General features: G+C 32.6%; 1 protein-coding gene across 8 annotated transcripts in view; it reads left to right on the top strand.

Annotated features, from left to right (window-relative positions):
• The window catches only part of UPF2 (UPF2 regulator of nonsense mediated mRNA decay), a 200,541-nt gene that overhangs the window by 19,451 nt on the left and 161,270 nt on the right, over positions 1–19,820 (top strand). For all 8 annotated transcript variants that reach the window (XM_069106399.1, XM_069106395.1, XM_069106396.1 and 5 more), the window contains exon 4: positions 4,645–4,805. In XM_069106399.1, coding sequence (XP_068962500.1) covers positions 4,645–4,805 — 161 coding nt within the window. The remainder of the gene's footprint in view (positions 1–4,644; positions 4,806–19,820) is intronic.

The following is a 19,820-nucleotide window of genomic DNA, read 5'->3' as shown; positions in this document are numbered from 1 at the left end:
ACACACACACACACACACACACACACACACACACACACACACACACATGCCATGTAACCTTGGGCAAGTTACTTAACCCCAATTGCCCTCCAAAAAGGCAAAAAAAAAAATTCATATCACCTATATTTCCTGAAATATCTCTACTTTCTCCCCTCTCAAGGAGCCATCTCTGATAAGTGTTAAAAAAAAAAAAAAGATGAAAAAAATCCCAATTCAGTAAAATTAACCAATACATTGAAAAAAGCTAATGTTCTATGCCCATAGTACCTAACCTCTGCAAAAAAGCAGGTTATTGATGCCTTCTCATATCTCTTCTCTGGGGCCATGCTTGATCATTATAATCATGTAGGATCCAGTTTTGATTTTTTTGTTCTTTTCATTTATGTTGTAATCGGTATATTTTTCTTGGTTTCCTGGTTTGACTTTGCAGTTGTTCATTTGAGTCTTCCTATACTTATGTGTATTTATTATATTTGTCATTTCTTATAGTGCATCAACATTCTGTTATGTTCATGAACCATATCATTTAGTCAGTTCCAATAAATAGACATCCTTGCCCATTTATTTGCTGCTACAAAGTAATGTAACTATTTTGGTATATGTGGTACCTTTCTTTTTATCATTGACCCCTTTGGGATATGCTTAGTGGTGGAGTCTTCTATGGGTTTAAGGATTAATTGCTAGGCAAAAGATGAGTTGTATCACACATTTTTATTATACACTGTCCTAAAACAGGTGTTTTGTGTTAAAATATCATGACTTATTTAAATACTCAGACAGTATTGGGTAAAATTTTAGGTAACTTAAGAGGGTAACAACTTAGTGAATATGTATAGTTGAATAACAGATAAATCATACCATGAGTAAACTCTTTAACTGGTAAGATCATAATAATTCATAATTAACTATAGTAGCCTAGGTTTGAGAATAAAAGGAAATTAAATAACTTTACTGAGACCGTTTTGAAAACTCCATTGGTAAGCATCATTAAACACTTTAATAGCAAATTACTTTTGAAAATACTCAGTTATGAAACATGATTTACTTCTTTGCTTGATTTCCTTTTTGGTCACAGACATCACATAGCATCCTCAGATATCTGCAGTTAGGTTCAGTCATAGGCAAGTCTTAACCTCTTGTACTCAATGTGTCAGACATAATTTTAATTGACCTTTGTATTATATGACTCTTAGAAGGAGTTTCTTTTGTATTACTTATTAAAATTTGTATTCCTTGAGCTCACACAAATTAATGGTCAGATTAGTACCTGAGGATTGTGCTGGATAGTAGCTGAGGGAAGCCAGAAACTTAAATGTTTTTTATTTTAATTGGTGTAGATATTCTTACTTGTAGAAATTGCAGACTTTCTGAATATCTCTTGATCTTTTTGAGTTGCTGTGGCCTTGTTCATTATTGTGACCATTTTGGGGATGAACCTTTCTGAATTAATCTAGTCATGGCCCTGAAGGACCGCCCATTTGTCACCCAGCTCTTGCTTTGAAGCCTTACTACCTTGGTATATTATAATAATAGCTACAATTTATATAGCATCTATTATGTACTCACTTTGCCAAGCACTTTACAAATGTTATCTCATTTGATACTCATAACAACTCTGAGAAGTAGGTGCAGTCCTCATACCCATTTCGTAGTTGAGGAAACTGAGGCAAAGAGCTTAAGTCACTTACCAAGATCACAAAGCTAGTAGTGTCTGAGGCTGTATTTGAATTCAGGTTTTCCTGACTCCAGGCCCAGTGCTCTACTGAGCTACCTAGCCACTAGAAGTTGTGCTTATTGGCATATGTATTCTTTGAGAATTTATGGTTGCTTTTATGCCACAATGAAGTATGGGAATAGGACTTTAGAGAAGGATGAGAAGCCATGTAATAGTTTTTTTTTTTAAAGATTTTTGTTGATATCTTTTGGTTTTATATTGTCTGAATTTCCTTCTGTATCTCTTTCTCTTCCTTTCACAGAGAACTATCCCATCTAATAGTTTTTTTTTTTTAAATTGAAAGTGAAAAAACAGTAAGATGATTAATACATCTAAAAAATCTGAAAACAGATAAAATGTTCCACACCTTTGAAACACCTCTTACCTCTGCAAAGTAGAAGAGATAGGGAATGTATCTTCCCAGATCTCTTCTTTCAGGCTGTGGTTATTTTTTGTAATTTTGAAACATTTACTTTCTTTTTTTATGTTTTTAATTTTTAAAAAATTATTTTATTTTTTATTTAACAAAGATCTATTTTCTTTCCCTTCTACCTCTTTCCCCTGTTGGAGAAAAATAAAGATAAAACAGTAACAGATAAGCAGTCAAGCAAAATAACTTCCTCCATTGATCATATATATTTTTTAAAAGTCTCAGTCTGTACTTTGATTTTGTCACCTCTCAGTCAGTAGGAAGAAATTTTAGAAACAGATTGCCTCCTATAGTGTAATAGGCACTTTGCTAAGTACTTTACAAATATTATCTCATGTTATCTCATCTTATAACAAGCCTGAGAGATAGGTGCTATTAATATCTCCTTTTTATGGTTGAGGAAATTTGGAGTAGGCAGAAGTCAAGTGACTTACTTAGGGCTATGCAGCTAGGGAGTATCTTGAGGCCAAATTTGAACTCAAGTCTTCCTATCGCCATTCAATCAGTCAACATTTATTAAGTGCCTGGCATTTTATCCACTTCACCACATAGAGGCTTTTCCTAGGTGGTAGGTAGCATGTGTTTCATCATTAATCCTCTGAAATTGTGGTTGCCTTTTGTAACAATCAGAATTTGTTTGGATCTGCCCTTAGTATAGTGTCTGGCACATATTAAGTGCTTAAAAATACTTAACTGCTCACTTCTCTTTGTATCATTTCATGTAAATTTTCCTAGTTTTTTCTGAAATCATCCTCTTTGTCACTTTTTTTTTGCTTTTTGGAGGGCAGTTAGGGTTAAGTAACTTGCTCAAGGTTACACGGCTAGTGTGTGTGTGTGTGTGTGTGTGTGTGTGTGTGTGTGTGTGTGTGTTAAGTGTCTGAGGCTGGAACTGAATTCGGGTCCTCCTGACTCCAAGGCCAGTGCTTTACTCATTACGCCACCTAGCCGCCCCTCCCCCCTTGTCATTTTTAACAGCACAATATGTTATATTCATAAATTTGTTCAATGGGCACTCCCCAATCAGTGGGCATCTACGTTATTTCTAGTGCTTTGCTACCACAACATTTGCTGCTAGAGGAAGGTGCTGAAGTGGATAGAGTGCTAGACTTGAAATAGGAAGACAGTGCCTTCTAACATAGTCTGTTCTTAAATCTTCACTCTCTCCCTCCCTTCATTCCTTCTTTCCTTCCTTCCATCATATATGATTACTTTGTTTTTATCAGTGACTTTCTTGGAGTGTGTTTCATAGTGGGCATTTTAGTTACTTGATTTGCATAATTCCAACGTATTTTCCAAAATGGCTATACCAAAGCAAGTTTCATCGAACATACACCCACAATATGCTTATCCTCCCACAATCTCTCTGACATTGATAATTTTCATATCTTCCCATTTGCTGGGCATGAGCTAAAACATGATGTTTGTCTTGATTTGCATTTCTTTTAGTGATTTGCAGCATTTATAGGGTTGTTAATAGTTTAGAATTCTTTTGAGAAGTTTGTTCTTACCTTTTGACCATTTATCTATTGAGGAATGACTTTTGGAAACCATTATTAAAAATCAACTGTGATTAATCCACACATGGTTTGATTTAGAGTTGACTACAGTATAATTAAGATGTAGACTGTTTTAAGGATACCATGGATTTAAATTAGTATGTATTTCCTCTAAAAGCTTCATTTCTGAACTGAATTTCTTGATGAAATTGTTAAGTTCTTTTGTTAATGAAGTGTTTTCCTGTGACTTGATTATCGGAGTAGCCTTTAGACTAAATAATCCTCCCTGGTTATTAAAATAACTTACTTTGAGCAGAACCAGTAGAACATTGTACATAGTAACAGCAACATTATGTGATGATCAACTTTAATAGACTTAGCTTTTCTCAGCAATACAGTATTCAAAGACAATTCCAAAAGACTCATGATAGAAAATACTATCCACATCCAGAGAAATAACTTTGGAGTCTAAATGCAAATTGAAACATGCTATTTTCACCTTTTTTTTTTTGTTTTTTACTTTCTTATGTTTTTTTTTCCCTTTGTTCTAATTCTTACTTCATAACATGACTTAATGTGGAAATGTTTAATATGATTATAATCCATATCAGATTGCTTGTTGTCTTAGGGAGGGGGGATGGAATGGAGAGAGAGAAAAAAATTTGGAACTCAAAATCTTATAAAAATGAATGTTGAAAAATACCTTTACATGTAATTGGAAAAAATAAAATAACTATTAAGTGGGGAAAAATAAAACTGCTTTCTTCGTTACTATTCTTTAAGGAAACCACATTAAAGATAAAATGCTTTAGTTATATTTGAATATGAAGCTTAGTTCTAAATTGAATCTTAAAATATTGTTACCAATGTTTGTGATACCTTATTTTTATGCCTACATTTAAAATTGTCACAAAATTTATTTATATGTAAATTTCGGTTTTATATAAATTCTTGACCAAACAGGTTTGGTAAATTTATCAGACTATTTTATTCTTTATTCATAGACGCATTCTACATTCTAAAGGGGAGCTGAGTGAAGATCGACATAAGCAGTATGAGGAATTTGCCATGTCTTATCAGAAACTACTGGCAAATTCTCAGTCTTTAGCAGACCTTTTGGATGAAAATATGCCTGACCTTCCTCAGGACAAACCAACACCAGAGGGTAAGCTATCATAATAAACAAATTTTGTCACTTAAAACTATTTATTGCTAACCTTTTTGGGGTTAATAGTTGTTTATTGGCTAAGTTTTTAATCTACAAATGAAAATTGTCCCTAGTTTTCTCTTTTTTAGGGTTTTTTATATAGTGACTAGTATTAAAACTTGATACAGTTGAGGACTGACAGTTTAGCATAGTGCTAAGTAAATTGTCTTGAGAGTCAGGGATCTGGTTCTGGGTCTTGTGCTTTGTAAACCTGAGTAATCTCTTCAGGCCTCATCTTCCTTATCTATGAAATCAAGGGCTTAGACTAGTTCATTGATCAAAATCTTTCTGGCTTTCAAGTCCTACAGTTATAAGTAAGAGTAAGTTAACTTTATTCCATACAGTTTCAGGAAATTTAGAAATATAGACACATATACTCAGAACCATAAATGGGCTATTTCTCCAAATCCTACAGATCTAGGATTTCTGGGATTCAGAAAGATTATCTAATCTGTCATTTTACAAATAAAGAAATTAAGGCCTGGAGAGGTTAAGTGATCCATATTTTATTATTATTTTTTTCTTTTCTCCACTGAGGAAAGATGGTATTTTGAATTTACTGTCCTTTAACTAGGGAGAAAAGTTGATTATTGTGTTGAAAGATCCTCTCCGATAGTCTTCCTAAAAGTCTGAGAGGCTACTGTTGAAACGTGGCTTTTAGTCTTATTGCTAAATGTATGTATTACCCTGGTAACAGTGTTAGAGATGGATATTGATGGGTAAAATTAGATACAGATGCAGGGATAATTTAGGACATTATTAGAAAAAATTGAGAAAATTCAATAGAACAAAAAGTGTTTTTTTTTTTTTCAGTTATAGAATTAAACAAGTTCTGTGATTTAGTATCAGAATGTTGTTAAATAGCTTAATGGGGAGTCAAGAGATTTTAATTCTCTTTTCATTTGGAGTTATAGAATAATCTATTTAAAGTTTGATTGTTAGCTTCCCCAGACCAGTTTCTAGCCTGCCTTTTTCCTGCATTCTTTATTTCTCTGAGTCCACAGTGCTTCTTTATAAGGTATAGTAGTAGTAAGTGAGAAAAGCAGAATTTAAGAATGAGTGGGAAAACTGGACATTTTTAAATAAAAAAGTTATAGGAATGCATTTTTGGACTGTTTTTGAAGACAGTTGTGAAAAATGAATTCAGTCATTCCTTAGGTACTTGAGTATTCATGGTGGTTTTCTTAATACCCCTTGTTTAGATTAATAATAAGTTCCAAATTAATACCATGAAGCTCTCACTAACATGTTTCTGTTCTGCAGTTAGGCTTAGTTTTAAATTCGGCATTATCGAAAGTGTTTTAGCATGCTTCTGGTCATTTTGTAGTTGTTGATTTCACTCAATATAAGAACTTCACAATTTTTCATACCCAGCATTGTCCAAAATTGAATTTAGGGCAACTGAGTTCTTTTTAAACTGGATCTTATTTCAGACTTTACTATATTGTCAGTGGTATTGTAATTTATATCGTCTTTGGTAATTTGGGTGGTTCCAGTTGAGAAGGGCACAAATGTGAGAAATGTTATTGAGGTGGAATTGGACAAGAAGTGACAACTGATAGTATAAGAAAGTCTAATGAAGGAGAAATGTCAAAAGTTACAGGTTTCAGATGTGAGAATTGTAGTACTACTGACAGAATCCACCATAAAATATACTATAATGATGACCTTATTTAATAGTAAAATTTACTGAATTCATACAAAAGACTTGGCACAGGAAAATGGGTTGTAAATTGCAGTGGATGTAATAAGATGTTTAGAAGACTATGTGGAAAAGAAAATAGAAAATGAATTCTAGCAGGGATATTCAAAGTAAGAGATCACAAATTGAGACTTCCAGGAGGTTTAAAAATTACTTCTTTCACACCACAATTTACATCTTCAGTTTTGTAAGTAGAACTCTTTTCCATTGTTTGCATATAAATAAATTATTGTTAAACCAGATCTATAGTTCACAGTTGCCAAATAGCCTTTTAGTAGAGATGTGTACTTTGCCATAAAGTTGATGTTATTAAATACATGGTTATTGCAAAAATTCATACTTTGTTATATGAATTGGTCCTTTGAATGATAATTATCATTGGTATTTTATCACTCAGTATTTGTTATATATAAGATATAGTAGTAGCACGTTCTAGTTTCAGTTTTTGTACAGAATGGCCCCAAATGCAGAAATAAAGACAAGAACCTGACTGCTGTCCATGGTGAAAAAATCTAAATTATACAAGATAAATATGATTGGTTTACTGTACAGAAGAAGGAGAACATTTATTATCAGTGATTGAAAGCTAAGCTGCACTAATGCGAGCATGGAGAAATTTGGAGATAGGAAAAAAGAAATAAAAATTAAAAAGGGTTTGGAAAAACAGATGAAGAGAGAAGTAAAAATGTTTTTGCAGAAGTGTCAGAGATAAGGATGAGGGTGGCAAGGAAGCTTATGAAACTGGTGAGAAGAGAAGAGAAAAGTGAGAAAAGAGAAAAGAAAAAATCGGAATGGTACAGAAGTTTAGGTGCATTTAGTAATAGAGTAAACTAAGTTATCACTTGATAGTTCTTGAGAACTTTTTGGCACTATGCTAGTAGCATACTTCTAGAATAGCACCGTAGTCTGATGCTAGTTGTTACTGGGTAAAAAACTCTATATACTTTAACCCTTCAAGAAGACATCCTTTTATGACAGTGAAGATTACTGAATAATGAATATTTATTATTATGTGTAATAAGTACAGTAATTGAACTTGACCAAGAAAGGCTTAATATAATATATTTAATATTTTGCATTTTAAGTCAGGAGGGCAGATAGTATGTTTTAGAAAGATTACTATTCCAACAAACATGAGATAAAAGTTTTTTAAAGTTTCATTTTTAACCATTAGGAAAATACTCATCCCTAACAACTCATTCTCTGATCATTTCAGATAAGTGAATGGTTGCTGTATTAAATATGTGACAGATATACTTTTAATATTTTTTATTTTAAAATTTAAAAAGTTTTGTTCAGAACTTGACAAAATCTCAACAAATATGAATGTTTCTATTTACAAATAACAGGAAAAGAAACTGTTCATGAAACTGAATGTCATTGCACAGAGCTGTTTTTTTTAAAGCATGTACTAAATTTAGTACTGTAATTCCCTGAGCTATATCACTTAGCAGTTTTTTTTGCTTTTAATTTTTTATTCTAAGCAAAAGACAAAGAACATTTCAAAGTACGCGGCAGAACATACAGAGAAGATATATATAAAACCATGAATTCCCATTTCACACTTTTTTTCTGAAAAATTGTGTTATCAATGCTATACTTTTTTTTTTTCAAAACTACAGTTTTTCTGTGCTTCCTTCCAGGATTTTTTTGTTCTCTTCTGTGTACTTTTAATTTTTTTCTCCCTCACTCCCCACCCTGCCCTAGCAAAGGCTACAATTAAACACAAATATATATTTTATTTATGTGTGTCTACACACATATTTATTTACATACATATATGCACACATATGTAAAACCATACTGCGCATATTTCTAATTATCTGTTTTTTCCTGTGGAGGTATATAACATCTTCCTTCATAGATCTATGTTTTCCCATGTTTTTCTAAAATCAACCAGCTCCTCATTTCTTATAGTATTTCATCACTACAACTTATTTAGCCATTTCCCAGTTGAAAAGCATTTATCATTTTAACCAGTCTGATAGGTGTAAAATAATATCTTGAGTTGTTTTAATTTGCATTTCTCTCATCAGCAATGATTTTGAGCATTTTTTTTATGACTCTTTATGGTTTTGATTTTTTCCTCAAAAAAAATGTCTGTTCATATTCCTTGTTTATTTATCCATTGGGGAATGACTCATTTGTATAAATTTGATAGAGTTCTTTGTATATTTGAGAAATGTGACCTTTCTAAGAGACTTCATGAAAATTTTTTCCCAATTTTTTGTTTTCCTTCTAATCTTAGTTACATTGGTTTTATTTGTATAGAACTTTTCAGTTTCATGTAATTGAAATTTTCCATTTTATACCTCACAATGCTCTCTCTCATTTATTCATAAATTGTTTGCCTATCCATGAGTCTGATAGGTAGCATGTTCCATGTTCTAATTTTCTTGCAATATCTCTCTTTATATTGCTGTCGTGTATGCATTTTGACCTTCCTTTGGTACATGGTTTAAGATATTGGTCTATGCCTAATTTCTGCTAAATTACTTTCCAGCTTTCCCAACAATTTTTACCAAATAATGAATACCTACCCCCAAATCTTAAATCTTTAAATTTGTCAGACACAAGGTTACTGTAATCCTTTACTGCTGTATATTGTATGTCTACTTTGTTCCACTTATCTACCCCCTTATTTCTTAGCTAGTTCTTATGTTTACTGCCTTATAATATAGCTTGAAGTATGGTACTGCCAAACTGCCTCCTTTTACATTTAAAAAAAATTAGTTTCTTTAAAATTGTTGACCCTTTGTTCTTCCAAATGACTTTTGTTATTATTTTTTGTACTCTTTCAATATATTTTTAGTAATTTAATTGGGATGGCATTGAATAAATAGGTAAAATTGTCATTTTTGTCATGTTGGCTTTGCCTAACCATGAACAAATAATAATTCTCCAGGTATTTAAATCTGACTTTATTTGTATTTTTTGTTTTATAATTATGTTCATGTAGTTCCTGGGTCTATTTTGGCAGGTATACTTTTAGGTATTTTGTACTGTCTACAATTATTTTATTTTTTGCTGTGTCTTTTTTGGGGGGGGGAGGGCATTTGGGGTTAAGTGACTTGCCCAAGGTCACACGGCTAGCTTTTGTGTTAAGTGTCTGAGGTCGGATTTGAACTCAGATCTTCCTGACTCCAGGGCCGGTGCTTTTTCACTGCGCCACCTAGCCACACCTTTCTATAGTTATTTTAAATAGAGTAACTCTTACTGTATCTTTTCGCAGGATTTTGTTGGTGATATATAAAAATGCTGATAATTTGTGTGAGTTTATTTCACATTCTGCTACTTTGCTGAAATTATTAGTTGTTTCAACTAATTTTTAGTTGAACCTTTATGATTTTCCATGTATATTGTCATATCCTTTACAGAAAGAGATAGTGATTACCTCATTTCCCATTCTGATTCCTTCAGTTTCTTTTTCATTTATTGCTATTGTTAACATTTCTAAAACTGTTGAATAATATTGGTGACACATAGAGGTTTATCTCTTTTAATGAAATCGATTTTAGCTTTAAATTTATCTGAGATCCTTATTGCTACACCTGCTTTTTTATATCAACTGACCATAACAAATTCTACTCCAGCCCTTTCTTTTTACTCTGTGTGTAGCTCTCATTTTTAATTGTTTCTTATAAATGACATCTTTATCAGATTCTGATTTTTAATCCATTTCTTTTTTATGGATAAATTCATCTTATTCACATTCAAATTTATACACTAGTTGTGTATTTCTCTCCATCCTATTTTTCTTCACTATGTGTCCTTCTCATCCTATTTACTCTATCCTTCCAAGTCTTATTTACTTCTAACCAGTATCTTGTCCTCCTGGTCCTTAATCTATCTACCCCTCTAAAAGTCCTTTCCTTATCATTTCCCACCATTCTCCTAATTCGTAATCTATACACCCTTCTAAAAGTCCCTCACTTTTCCTATCCCTTTGCCTTCTTATTTCTTCTTAAATTCAGAAGACTTTTGTTTTTTACTCTTCTGGAGATTTATGTTCCCTCTTTTCCCAAGTTCTGATGAGAATAAGGTTTCAGCACTACCAGCTCTTTTCTTCCACTTGCTTCTTCTATATCAGTACTTCCTTTCATGCCTCATTTATATAATTTCTCCTTTTTACCTCTCCATGCCATTTTTTTTTTTAAAGAATTAACCCATTTCAGGGGCGGCCAGGTAGCACAGCGTGTAAGAGCACCGGCTCCAGTGTTGAGAAGACCTGGAGATCGAATCCTGGGCTCAGACACTTAGCACCCACCCAGAAACACCTGGCCGTGTAACCTTGAGCAAGTTACTTAACCCCAATTGCTTAGGGGCGGCCAGGTGGCTCAGCGAGTAAGAGCACCGGCCTCAGTGTCGGGATGACCTGGATCAAATCTGGGCTCAGATACTCAGCACCACACCCAGAAATAACTGGCCGTGTAACCTTGAGCAAGTTACTTAACCCTGATTGCTTTTAAAAAAAAAAAAAGAAAAGAATTAACCCATTTTACTCACCTCAGCCCAAGTCTTTCTTTGAAAAAGTAATGATAACAGTCTTTAGAGTACTGATAATATTTTCACATATAAGTAGTAAACAATTTGACCTTATTAAATTCTTCATAATTGGTCTTTAATGTTTACCTTAAGTTTCTCCTTAATCTTTATATGTTGAATTTTCCATTGAGTTGTAGGCTTTTTGTCATAAATATCTGAAGGTCCTTCAGTTCATTGAATATTCTTTTTTGTTGTTGTTCAGGATTATATTCAACCTTCCTTGGTAACTTATTTTTGGTTACAACCCCAGCTCTTTAGCTCTTTGAAATATTATATTACAAGATCCGTGGTCTTTCAATATAGAAGTTCCTAGGTTTTGTGTGATTCCTTGTTGCTTGCAGTATTTTCACCTTAACCTGAGAGCTTTGAAACTTGACTCTGGTATTCCTGTAATTTTTCATCCTGGGATCTCTTTCAGGTGGTGATGAGTGGGTTTTTTTCTATTTCTACTTTATTCTCTGGTTCTAGAACTTCAGGGAAATTTTCTTTAATGATTTCTTGTAATATTGTATCAAGACTCTTTGGATCATAACTTTCAGGTAGTCCAACAATTCTCTTTTGTTTATTTGTTCGTTCATGCATCCATTTATTTATTTTTAGTTTACAGCTTTTTTTTTTTTGGCCTTTTTTTTAGGGGTGTCTTTTTTGAGGGGGGAAGGCAGGGCACTTGGGATTAGGTGACTTGCCCAAGGTCACACATCTGTTAAGTGTTAAGTGTCTGAAGCTGGATTTGAACTCAGGTCATCCTGACTCCATGGCCGGTGCTCTATTCGCTGCGCCATGTAGCTGCTCCAACAGCATTCACTTTTATAAGATTTTGAGTTCTAAATTTTTTCCCCTTCCTTCCTCTCACCCCTTCCCAAGATGGCATGCAGTCTGATATGGACTATACATCTATGGTCATATTAAAATATTTTTTGTCATGTTCTGAAAGAAGAATCAGAATAAAAGGGAGAAAGTCACAAGAAAGAAAAAAATAAAATAGTGTACTTCAATCTGCATTCAGACTGCATAGTTCTTTCTCTGGATTTGTATAGCGTTTTCCATCATGAGTCTTTTGGAATTGTCTTAGATCCTTGCATTGCTGAGGAAAGCTAAGTCAATCAGAGTTGGTCACTGCACAGTGTTGCTGTTGCTGTGTACAGTATTCTCCTGGTTCTGCTTGTTCAACATCAGTTCATGTAAGTCTTTCTGAAATCTGCCTGCTCATCATTTCTTATGGAATATATTTATATATTTAATATATATATATAATAAAATATAATGTACTCCATTATATTCATATACCACAACTTGTGCAGTTATTTCCCAATTGATGGGTATCCCCTCAATTTCCAATTTTTGGCTACCATGAAAAGAACTGCTATAGATATTTTTGTACTTGTGGGTCCTTTTCCCTTTTTTTGTGATCTCTTTGGGATACAGATCTAGTAGTGGTATTGCTGTATCAAAGGGCATGCACAGTTTTATAGCCTTTTAGGCATAGTTCCAAATTATTCCCCATAATGATTGTATCAGTTCACAACTCCACCAACAGTGCATCAGTGTTCCAGTTTTCCCACATCTTTCCCAACATTTATCATTCTCCTGTTTTGTCATGTTAACCAATCTCATAGGTGTGATGTGGTACCTCAGAGTTTTTTAAATTTGTGTTTCTCTAATCATTCTCTAGTCATTTATAGCATTTTTTCATATGACTATAGATAGCTTTAATTTCTTCCTCTGAAAACTGCCTGTTCATATCCTTTGACCATTTATCAGTTGGATAGTCCAACAGTTATTATATTGTCTCCCCTCAATCTGTTCTTCAGATCAGTTGTTGTTCTAATAAGATGTTACACTTTCTCTTTTATTTTTTTTTGTTCTTTAGATTTTGTTTTATTTATTGGTATTTTATGACATCAGCTTTCCTTTGCCCAATTCTTGTTTTTAAGGAGTTACTTTCTTGAACTTTTGAATCTTTTTCCACTTGATTGACTTCTCATAATTTTCTTGATTCTCTTGGATTACTCTTATTTTTTCCTCTTAAAGTTTTCCTCACTGAGTTAGAAGAGGCTATTTTAATTTCACTAATCACTTATCTAAAATAGCTTTCCTTCTTCCTCTCCCAAAGAGCCACCCCATAGAAGAAATATTTTTTTAAAGGCAAAAAAGAAGATACTCAATAGTATACTAGGATACTATCTTCCCTTGATCTTTCCAACATTGATTTATTCCCATATTTAGTCATTTTTTAGAGAGAAATCTCTTAATAGTTTCTTTGTCATTATTATTTTATTAATGGTTATGTTTATTTACCTTTCTTGTATTTATGATGGTCTAGGGTGTTTGAAAGCGAAATAATTTGTTCACATCTGGTTTTCTTTCTAGAAATGCTTCAGATGCCTCTTATTGTACAACTTTTATTAATGGTTAGGCTTGATATGATATCTTGAGTTTCATCTTCAGGTCCTTTGCTCTTTGGAACATATCATTCCATTTCCTTATGAGGTTTCTGATGGTTGCAGAGCAGTCTTATATCTTTCAGTTTTCCTTTATATTTGGAGGTTTTTCTCCTGATTGCTTGAAAAGTTTGTCATTTGCCTTTGGAATTGTTTAGTTTAACTACACTACATGCTCTATGCGGCAAAGGGCTTTTTTTTTTTTCCAGAGGCAATCTGTGGGTTCTTTGAATTGACCCTTTATTTTGAGTGTTCAAAAGTCCTGAGCAGTTGTCTAATATTATTTCCTGTATTATGGTGTTTGGGTTTTTTGACTTGTCATATTCTCCTGGGAAAGCTTTAATCCTTAAGTTGTTTCTTCAAATCCTGTCATAGTGATGAATGTTTTGCTTGCATGGAGATCCTATTTTCTTTTCTTTTTTTTTCTTTTTTTTGAGGAGGTAATCGGGATTAAGTGGCTTGACCAGGGTCACACAGCTAGTAAATGTAGATTGTCTGAGGCCACATCTGAACTCAAGTCCTCCTTTCTCTAGGGCTGGTGGTGCATTATCAACACTGTGCCACCTAGCTGCCCGTTTTTCTTTTAATCTTAATACTTTTTGCTTTTCTTCTTTCAGGTTGTCCTTCACTTCTATGTATTTGCATTGTTGGTCAGTTCTTCTCTTTTGTTTCTTTTGTGAGATTTGCTACCATGGATTTAAGTTTTCTTATTCTGCCAAGTAGTTTCGCTATTTAAAAATAGGCTATAAATTCTGTTTTCACAGTTCTTATTTTTCTTTTAAACCATTCCATAAACTTCTTGCCGTGGTCTCGTGCTCTTTTGGGAATCCACAGAGAGTCCTCTGCCTCATTGGGTGTTTATTTTGTTTTCTTTTGTCTTACAGTATTTATTTGTAGCTGGGAATATGGGAAGCCATAATTCTTTTCTTTTATTAAAACCTTTCCTGATGATTTATGTTTATGCTTATGTTTGAAGTCTTTACCAAGTTTTCTTCCTCCTGAGGATCTTTGGTGGATTTCATTCTTTTCCCTTTTATTTCCTATTGTTCATTACTTGACTTTGCCCTTTGATTGTAGTTTCCTTAGGGGCTAGACCCCAAAACCATCTCAGCTTCTTTCTGTGCTGGGCAGTTTTCATTTCATCACCCTCGGTCTGTCTCCCAAGTGACTTTTATAGGGATGAAATTGGTCCTAGCTTGATATAGTATTCTTTCCCTCCCCCATTGCCTCTGTTTTTCACTTCTTTTAACGATCCCTGTATAGCTGAAAGCTCCTGTGTTGCTCTCCCCGCCAGAGCAAACCATTTGGGTAGAGTTGAATTTTCTTGCAACCTTGTCAGTCGCAATATGTAACCCCACCTGAGTGTGGTGGGCAATGGGGAATGGTTTGCTGAGTGAGCCTATTGAGAATTTAGGGATTAGACCTCTCTTTTGTTCATTTTGTTTTTATTCTTGGTTAGGGTTCTTGGTGTCATATGCTATAGAGACAACTAAAATTGTTTTTCTCCCTTGTGCATGATTTCTGTTTTGGAGAGATTTTGAAAGGTTGTGAGGTTTGAAGAAAATACACAGTTGTCTGGCTTGTTGATGACATGACCTAGAAGTTTATCTTTTGTTATCAGCCAGTTTGCTTGGGTGTAAGGTATAAAACAAGGCTTCTTTGTATTTGTGTCAATAATTTGGAGCATTCTTTCATAATCTTTTTTTTCTGCTTCTTTGTTATCACAAGTGAGTCCTGCAAAAAAATCTTAATAGTTTGTAGTTCTTCTTCTGAAAAGTATTTGTTCATGTCCTCTGACCACTTATCTTTTAGGGATTGACTTTATGTGCACACACATTTTTATATATATGTATATCTATATCTGTTGGTTGTTAGGTTCTTGAATCCCAAACTCTTATCTTAGTTGTCATAAAAAATTTTTTTTTCTGTTTGCTTTCCTTCTTATCCTAAGTGCATTAATTTTGTTTGTCCAGAAGTTTTTCAGCAATATGTAATAAGATATTATGTAATAATAATAAGATAAAATAAGACATTTTATCTTTTTAATTGCCTTTATTCCTTGGTTTTAAAAATATATCATCTGTTAACCGTAATTGTGAAAGGTATCTGATTCTCCTCTCATTTTTAAAAACACGATCTTTTTAAAAACTAGTTTTTATTGAGTTTTTGTTTTTTACATCATTATAGTTTTCCTCAGAATTCTTCCCCTCCCCATTCCACATAGCAAATAGCATTTTTTTTGAAGAAAAAAATCAGTACAACCAGTCAGTACATTGAAAACATGTGCAGTTTGCAACACCTGTGAACCCATTTCCAAGAACGAAGTGGATTGGTAGCTTCCTTTCATATCTCTTCTCTTTGAGTCCTGCTTGTACTTTATAATTTTGCAGCATTTACTTTAATTTTTTTGCTTGTGTGTGGTAGTTTTTTCCTGTTTTCTTGCCTCTGCTTACTTCAGTTTGCTTCAGTTCATTTAGATCTTTCTGTGATTTTCAGTTTTCATCACATTCATCATTTCTTTCAGCACACATACCACATTTGTGTAACCATTCCTCAGTTGGTGAACATGTACTTTAATTCCATTTCTTTGCTGTCGCAAAAAGTCATATCAGTCATTCAAGAGAATGATAATAATGAGACAACGTACCAAAATTTGTGGGATGCATTAAAGGCAGTTCTTAGGGGAAGTTTTATATCCCTGAGTGTATATATGATTAAATTAGAGAAAAGGGAGGTCAGTGAATTGTGCATGCAATTGAAAAACCTAGAAAAAAGAACAAATTGAAAATCTCCAATTAAATACTAAATTAGAAATATTGAAAACTAAAGGAGAATTAATACAATTGAAATTAAGAAAACTAAATAAAACTATAAAAGAGCTGGTTTTATGAAAAAAAACCCCAATAAAATTGATAGACCCTTAGTCAATATGATTAAAAAAAAGAAAACCAAATTATGAATATCAAAATGAAAAGGGTGAATCTACCTCCAATGAAGAGGAAATCAAAACAATAATTAGGAATTATTTTTCACAATTGTATGCACGTAAATCTGACAATCTTAGGGAAATTGATGAATATTTACAAAAATACAAGTTGCTCAGATTAACTGAAGAGGAAGTAAATTACTTAAATAACCCCATCTCAGAAAAAGAAATCAAACAAGTCATCAGTAAACTCCCTAGGAAAAAATCTCCAGGGCCAGATGGATTTACTAGTGAATTCCATCAAACATTTAAAGAACAATTGATTCCAGTACTCTACAAACTATTTGGAAAAATTAGTGAAGGAGTCCTACCAAATTCTTTTTATGACACAAATATGGTACTGATACCTAAATCAGGAAGAGATAAAACAGAGAAAGAAAATTATAGACCAATCTCCCTCATGAATGTGGATGCAAAAATTTTAATAAAATATTAGCAAAAAGACTACAGCAACTTATCTCAAGAATAATACACTTTGTTCAGGTAGGATTTATTCCAGGAATGCAAGGATGGTTTTAATATTAGGAAAACCATCAGTATAATTGATCATCTCAACAATAAAACTAGCAGAAACCACATGATTATCTCAATAGGTACAGAAAAGGCTTTTGACAAAATACAACATCCATTCCTATTAAAAACACTAGAAAGTATAGGAATAAATGGAGCCTTCCTTAAAATAATAAGTAGTATCTACTTAAAGCCATCAGCAAGTATTATATGTAATGGGGATAAGCTAGAAGCATTTTCCGTAAGATCAGGGGTGAAACAAGGGTGTCCACTCTCACCCCTCTTATTCAGTCTGGTACTAGAAATGTTAGTAGTAGCAATTAGAGAAGAAAAAGAAATCAAAGGAATCAAATTAGGGAAAGAAGAGACCAAGCTATCACTCTTTGCAGATGATATGATGATATACTTAGAGAATCCTAGAGAATCAGTAAAAAACTACTTGAGACAATAAATAAATTGATTTTGTTGGTGTGTTTCAAAGTGTGTAACTTTGCTGAAGTTATTCATTATCAGTATCTTTTCTGTTTGCCTAGGATTTTCTAAAACATCATGTCATTAACAAATAATGATAGCTTTTAGTATCTTCTTTATTAATCTTAATGCCTTTAATTTACTTCTAATTGTTACTAACATTTCTAGAACTCTTTCAAGTAATAGAGGGGAGAGAAGCATCCTTGCTTTAACTCCTGCACTTAGTAGGAAATAAGTGTATCCCTATTACATATGATACTTGTAGCTTTAGATAGATACTTTATATGAACTATAAAAAAGACTACCCCACTCCCTTTTTAAACATAAACTTATATTGTGCCTTGTCAAAGATTTTTTCTGCATATATTGAGAATCATATAGTTTTGTGGATGATTTTATTTTTAATATGACAGTTTTAATGTTGAGCCATCATTTTCTCCCTAGTATGAATACAGCTTGGTTATAATGAATGATTTTTTTCGGATACATTACTGTATTCTCTTTGACAGGATTTTATTTAAAAATTTTGAATTGATTTTAATGAAATTGACCTATAATTCTCCTGTGCTTTATCCTTTTAGGATTATATTTGTATTATAAAAAAATCTGTAGAGCTATTTTTTTTTCCATTTTGGGGGACTGCTTTTTAAAGTATTTTTATTAATCATTCCTTAAAATAATGGAATTTTGTAAATCCATCAGAATGAGGAATTTTCTTCCTTTGGTAGTTTCTTTATAACTAGTTCTATTTCCTTTTCAGAGATTGGATTATTTATGGTCTTTTATTTAGTCCTTTAGTCTCTAGTTAGTCAAATACCTAGTTTTAGTATTTTATATTTTTAGAAGTCTTCTTCTGTTTCTTTTGTCTTCATAGCTTTGTTTAGCATATAATGCTGGGTTCCGATAATTCTTTTTTATTTCTTCTGATTTAATTGTGATGTCATCTTGTTTGTTTGCTGGTTTGTTGATTTTTCCTCCTCTTTTCTTTTTAATTAGATTGGCTGAAGGTTTATCAATATTTTTAATCTTCCCAAAGAACCAACTTTTATTTTTTTTTTCTATTTTTTTAATTTTTGCTTTTTTGAGGGGGGAAGGCAGGGCAATTGGGGTTAAGTGACTTGCCCAAGGTCACATGGCTAGTAAGTGTTAAGTGTCTGAGGCCAAATTTGCACTCAAGACCTCCTGACTCCAGGGCTGGTGCTCTATTCACTGTACCAGCTAGCTGCCCCAGAACCAACTTTTAGAAGGAATTATTAGTTCTACAATCTTTTTGTTTCCAAAATATCTATTTCTCATTCTGATATTCAATATGTTTTCTTTTCTGCTTATTTTGTATCTATTTAAAAAATAGCTCTAATTAAAAAAAATAAAAGTAAAGATTCAGTTCATCAATTCTTTCCTTTTCAGTTTTTTAAAATGTATTTTTTAGGATATAATTTTTCCCCTGAGGACTGCTTCAGCTGCATTCCAGAAATGTTGATTCATTATTATCATTTTCTTTTACATAATTATTGCTTTTATGATTTTTTTTGGCCCACTCATTATTTAAGATTTTATTGTTAAATTCCCTTGAATCTATGTCTTTTTTTTTTGTTTGGGACTCTGAACTCATGACTATTTTTATTGTATCATGGTCTTTAAAGGATGTGTTTAGTGTGCCTGCCTTTTTTACATTAATTTAAAATATTTCTGTGCTCTTATAGATGTTCAGGTTTTTTTTTTTTTAAGTTCTAAGTAGTGGTGAAAAATACATAACATTCTTTTATGTCTTGTTTAGGAGATGCTAATAATGTCTTTAACTCTGGTTTCTCTATCAATTGATTCAGTTCTTTATATTAAGCAGAAGTATGTAAAAAGGCAAAGTGAGGTATGTAAAGAGAACAGAAAAAAATCCCAATTCAGGGGAAAAAACAGTATTAGAAACAAATGGAGGAAAACTTTTGTAACTTTAAATCTAAATGGATTAAACAATCCAATAACATGCAAGAATGAAGATTAGATAAGAAAACAGTATAACTATTGCTTATAAAGCACATACCTAAAATATATATATAAAACAAAAATGAGAAGCTTCAGCAAAATTTATTCTGTATCAGTTAAATTAGAAAAGTAGGAGTTACAGTTATTTTTATTGGGAAAACAAAAATAAAAATTTTCAACATAAAAAGAGATAAATGTAGAAACTATAATTTGCTGAAAGGAACCTTACAGACAACAAATCAATATTAAACTCGTGCTCTAAATGCCTTAACAAAATAAAGGAAAAATTAACTGAAATACAAGAAGATATAGTATTACACCTTGTGATGTTTCCTCCT

The sequence above is a fragment of the Petaurus breviceps genome, unplaced genomic scaffold (genome assembly GCF_028583685.1).
Source record: "Petaurus breviceps papuanus isolate PSGF00001 unplaced genomic scaffold, PetGlider_PUasm1.0 79, whole genome shotgun sequence".
Taxonomy (NCBI): Eukaryota; Metazoa; Chordata; class Mammalia; order Diprotodontia; family Petauridae; genus Petaurus; species Petaurus breviceps.
Note: the sequence above shows the minus strand (reverse complement) of the source record. Positions and strands in the feature narration are given on the sequence as shown.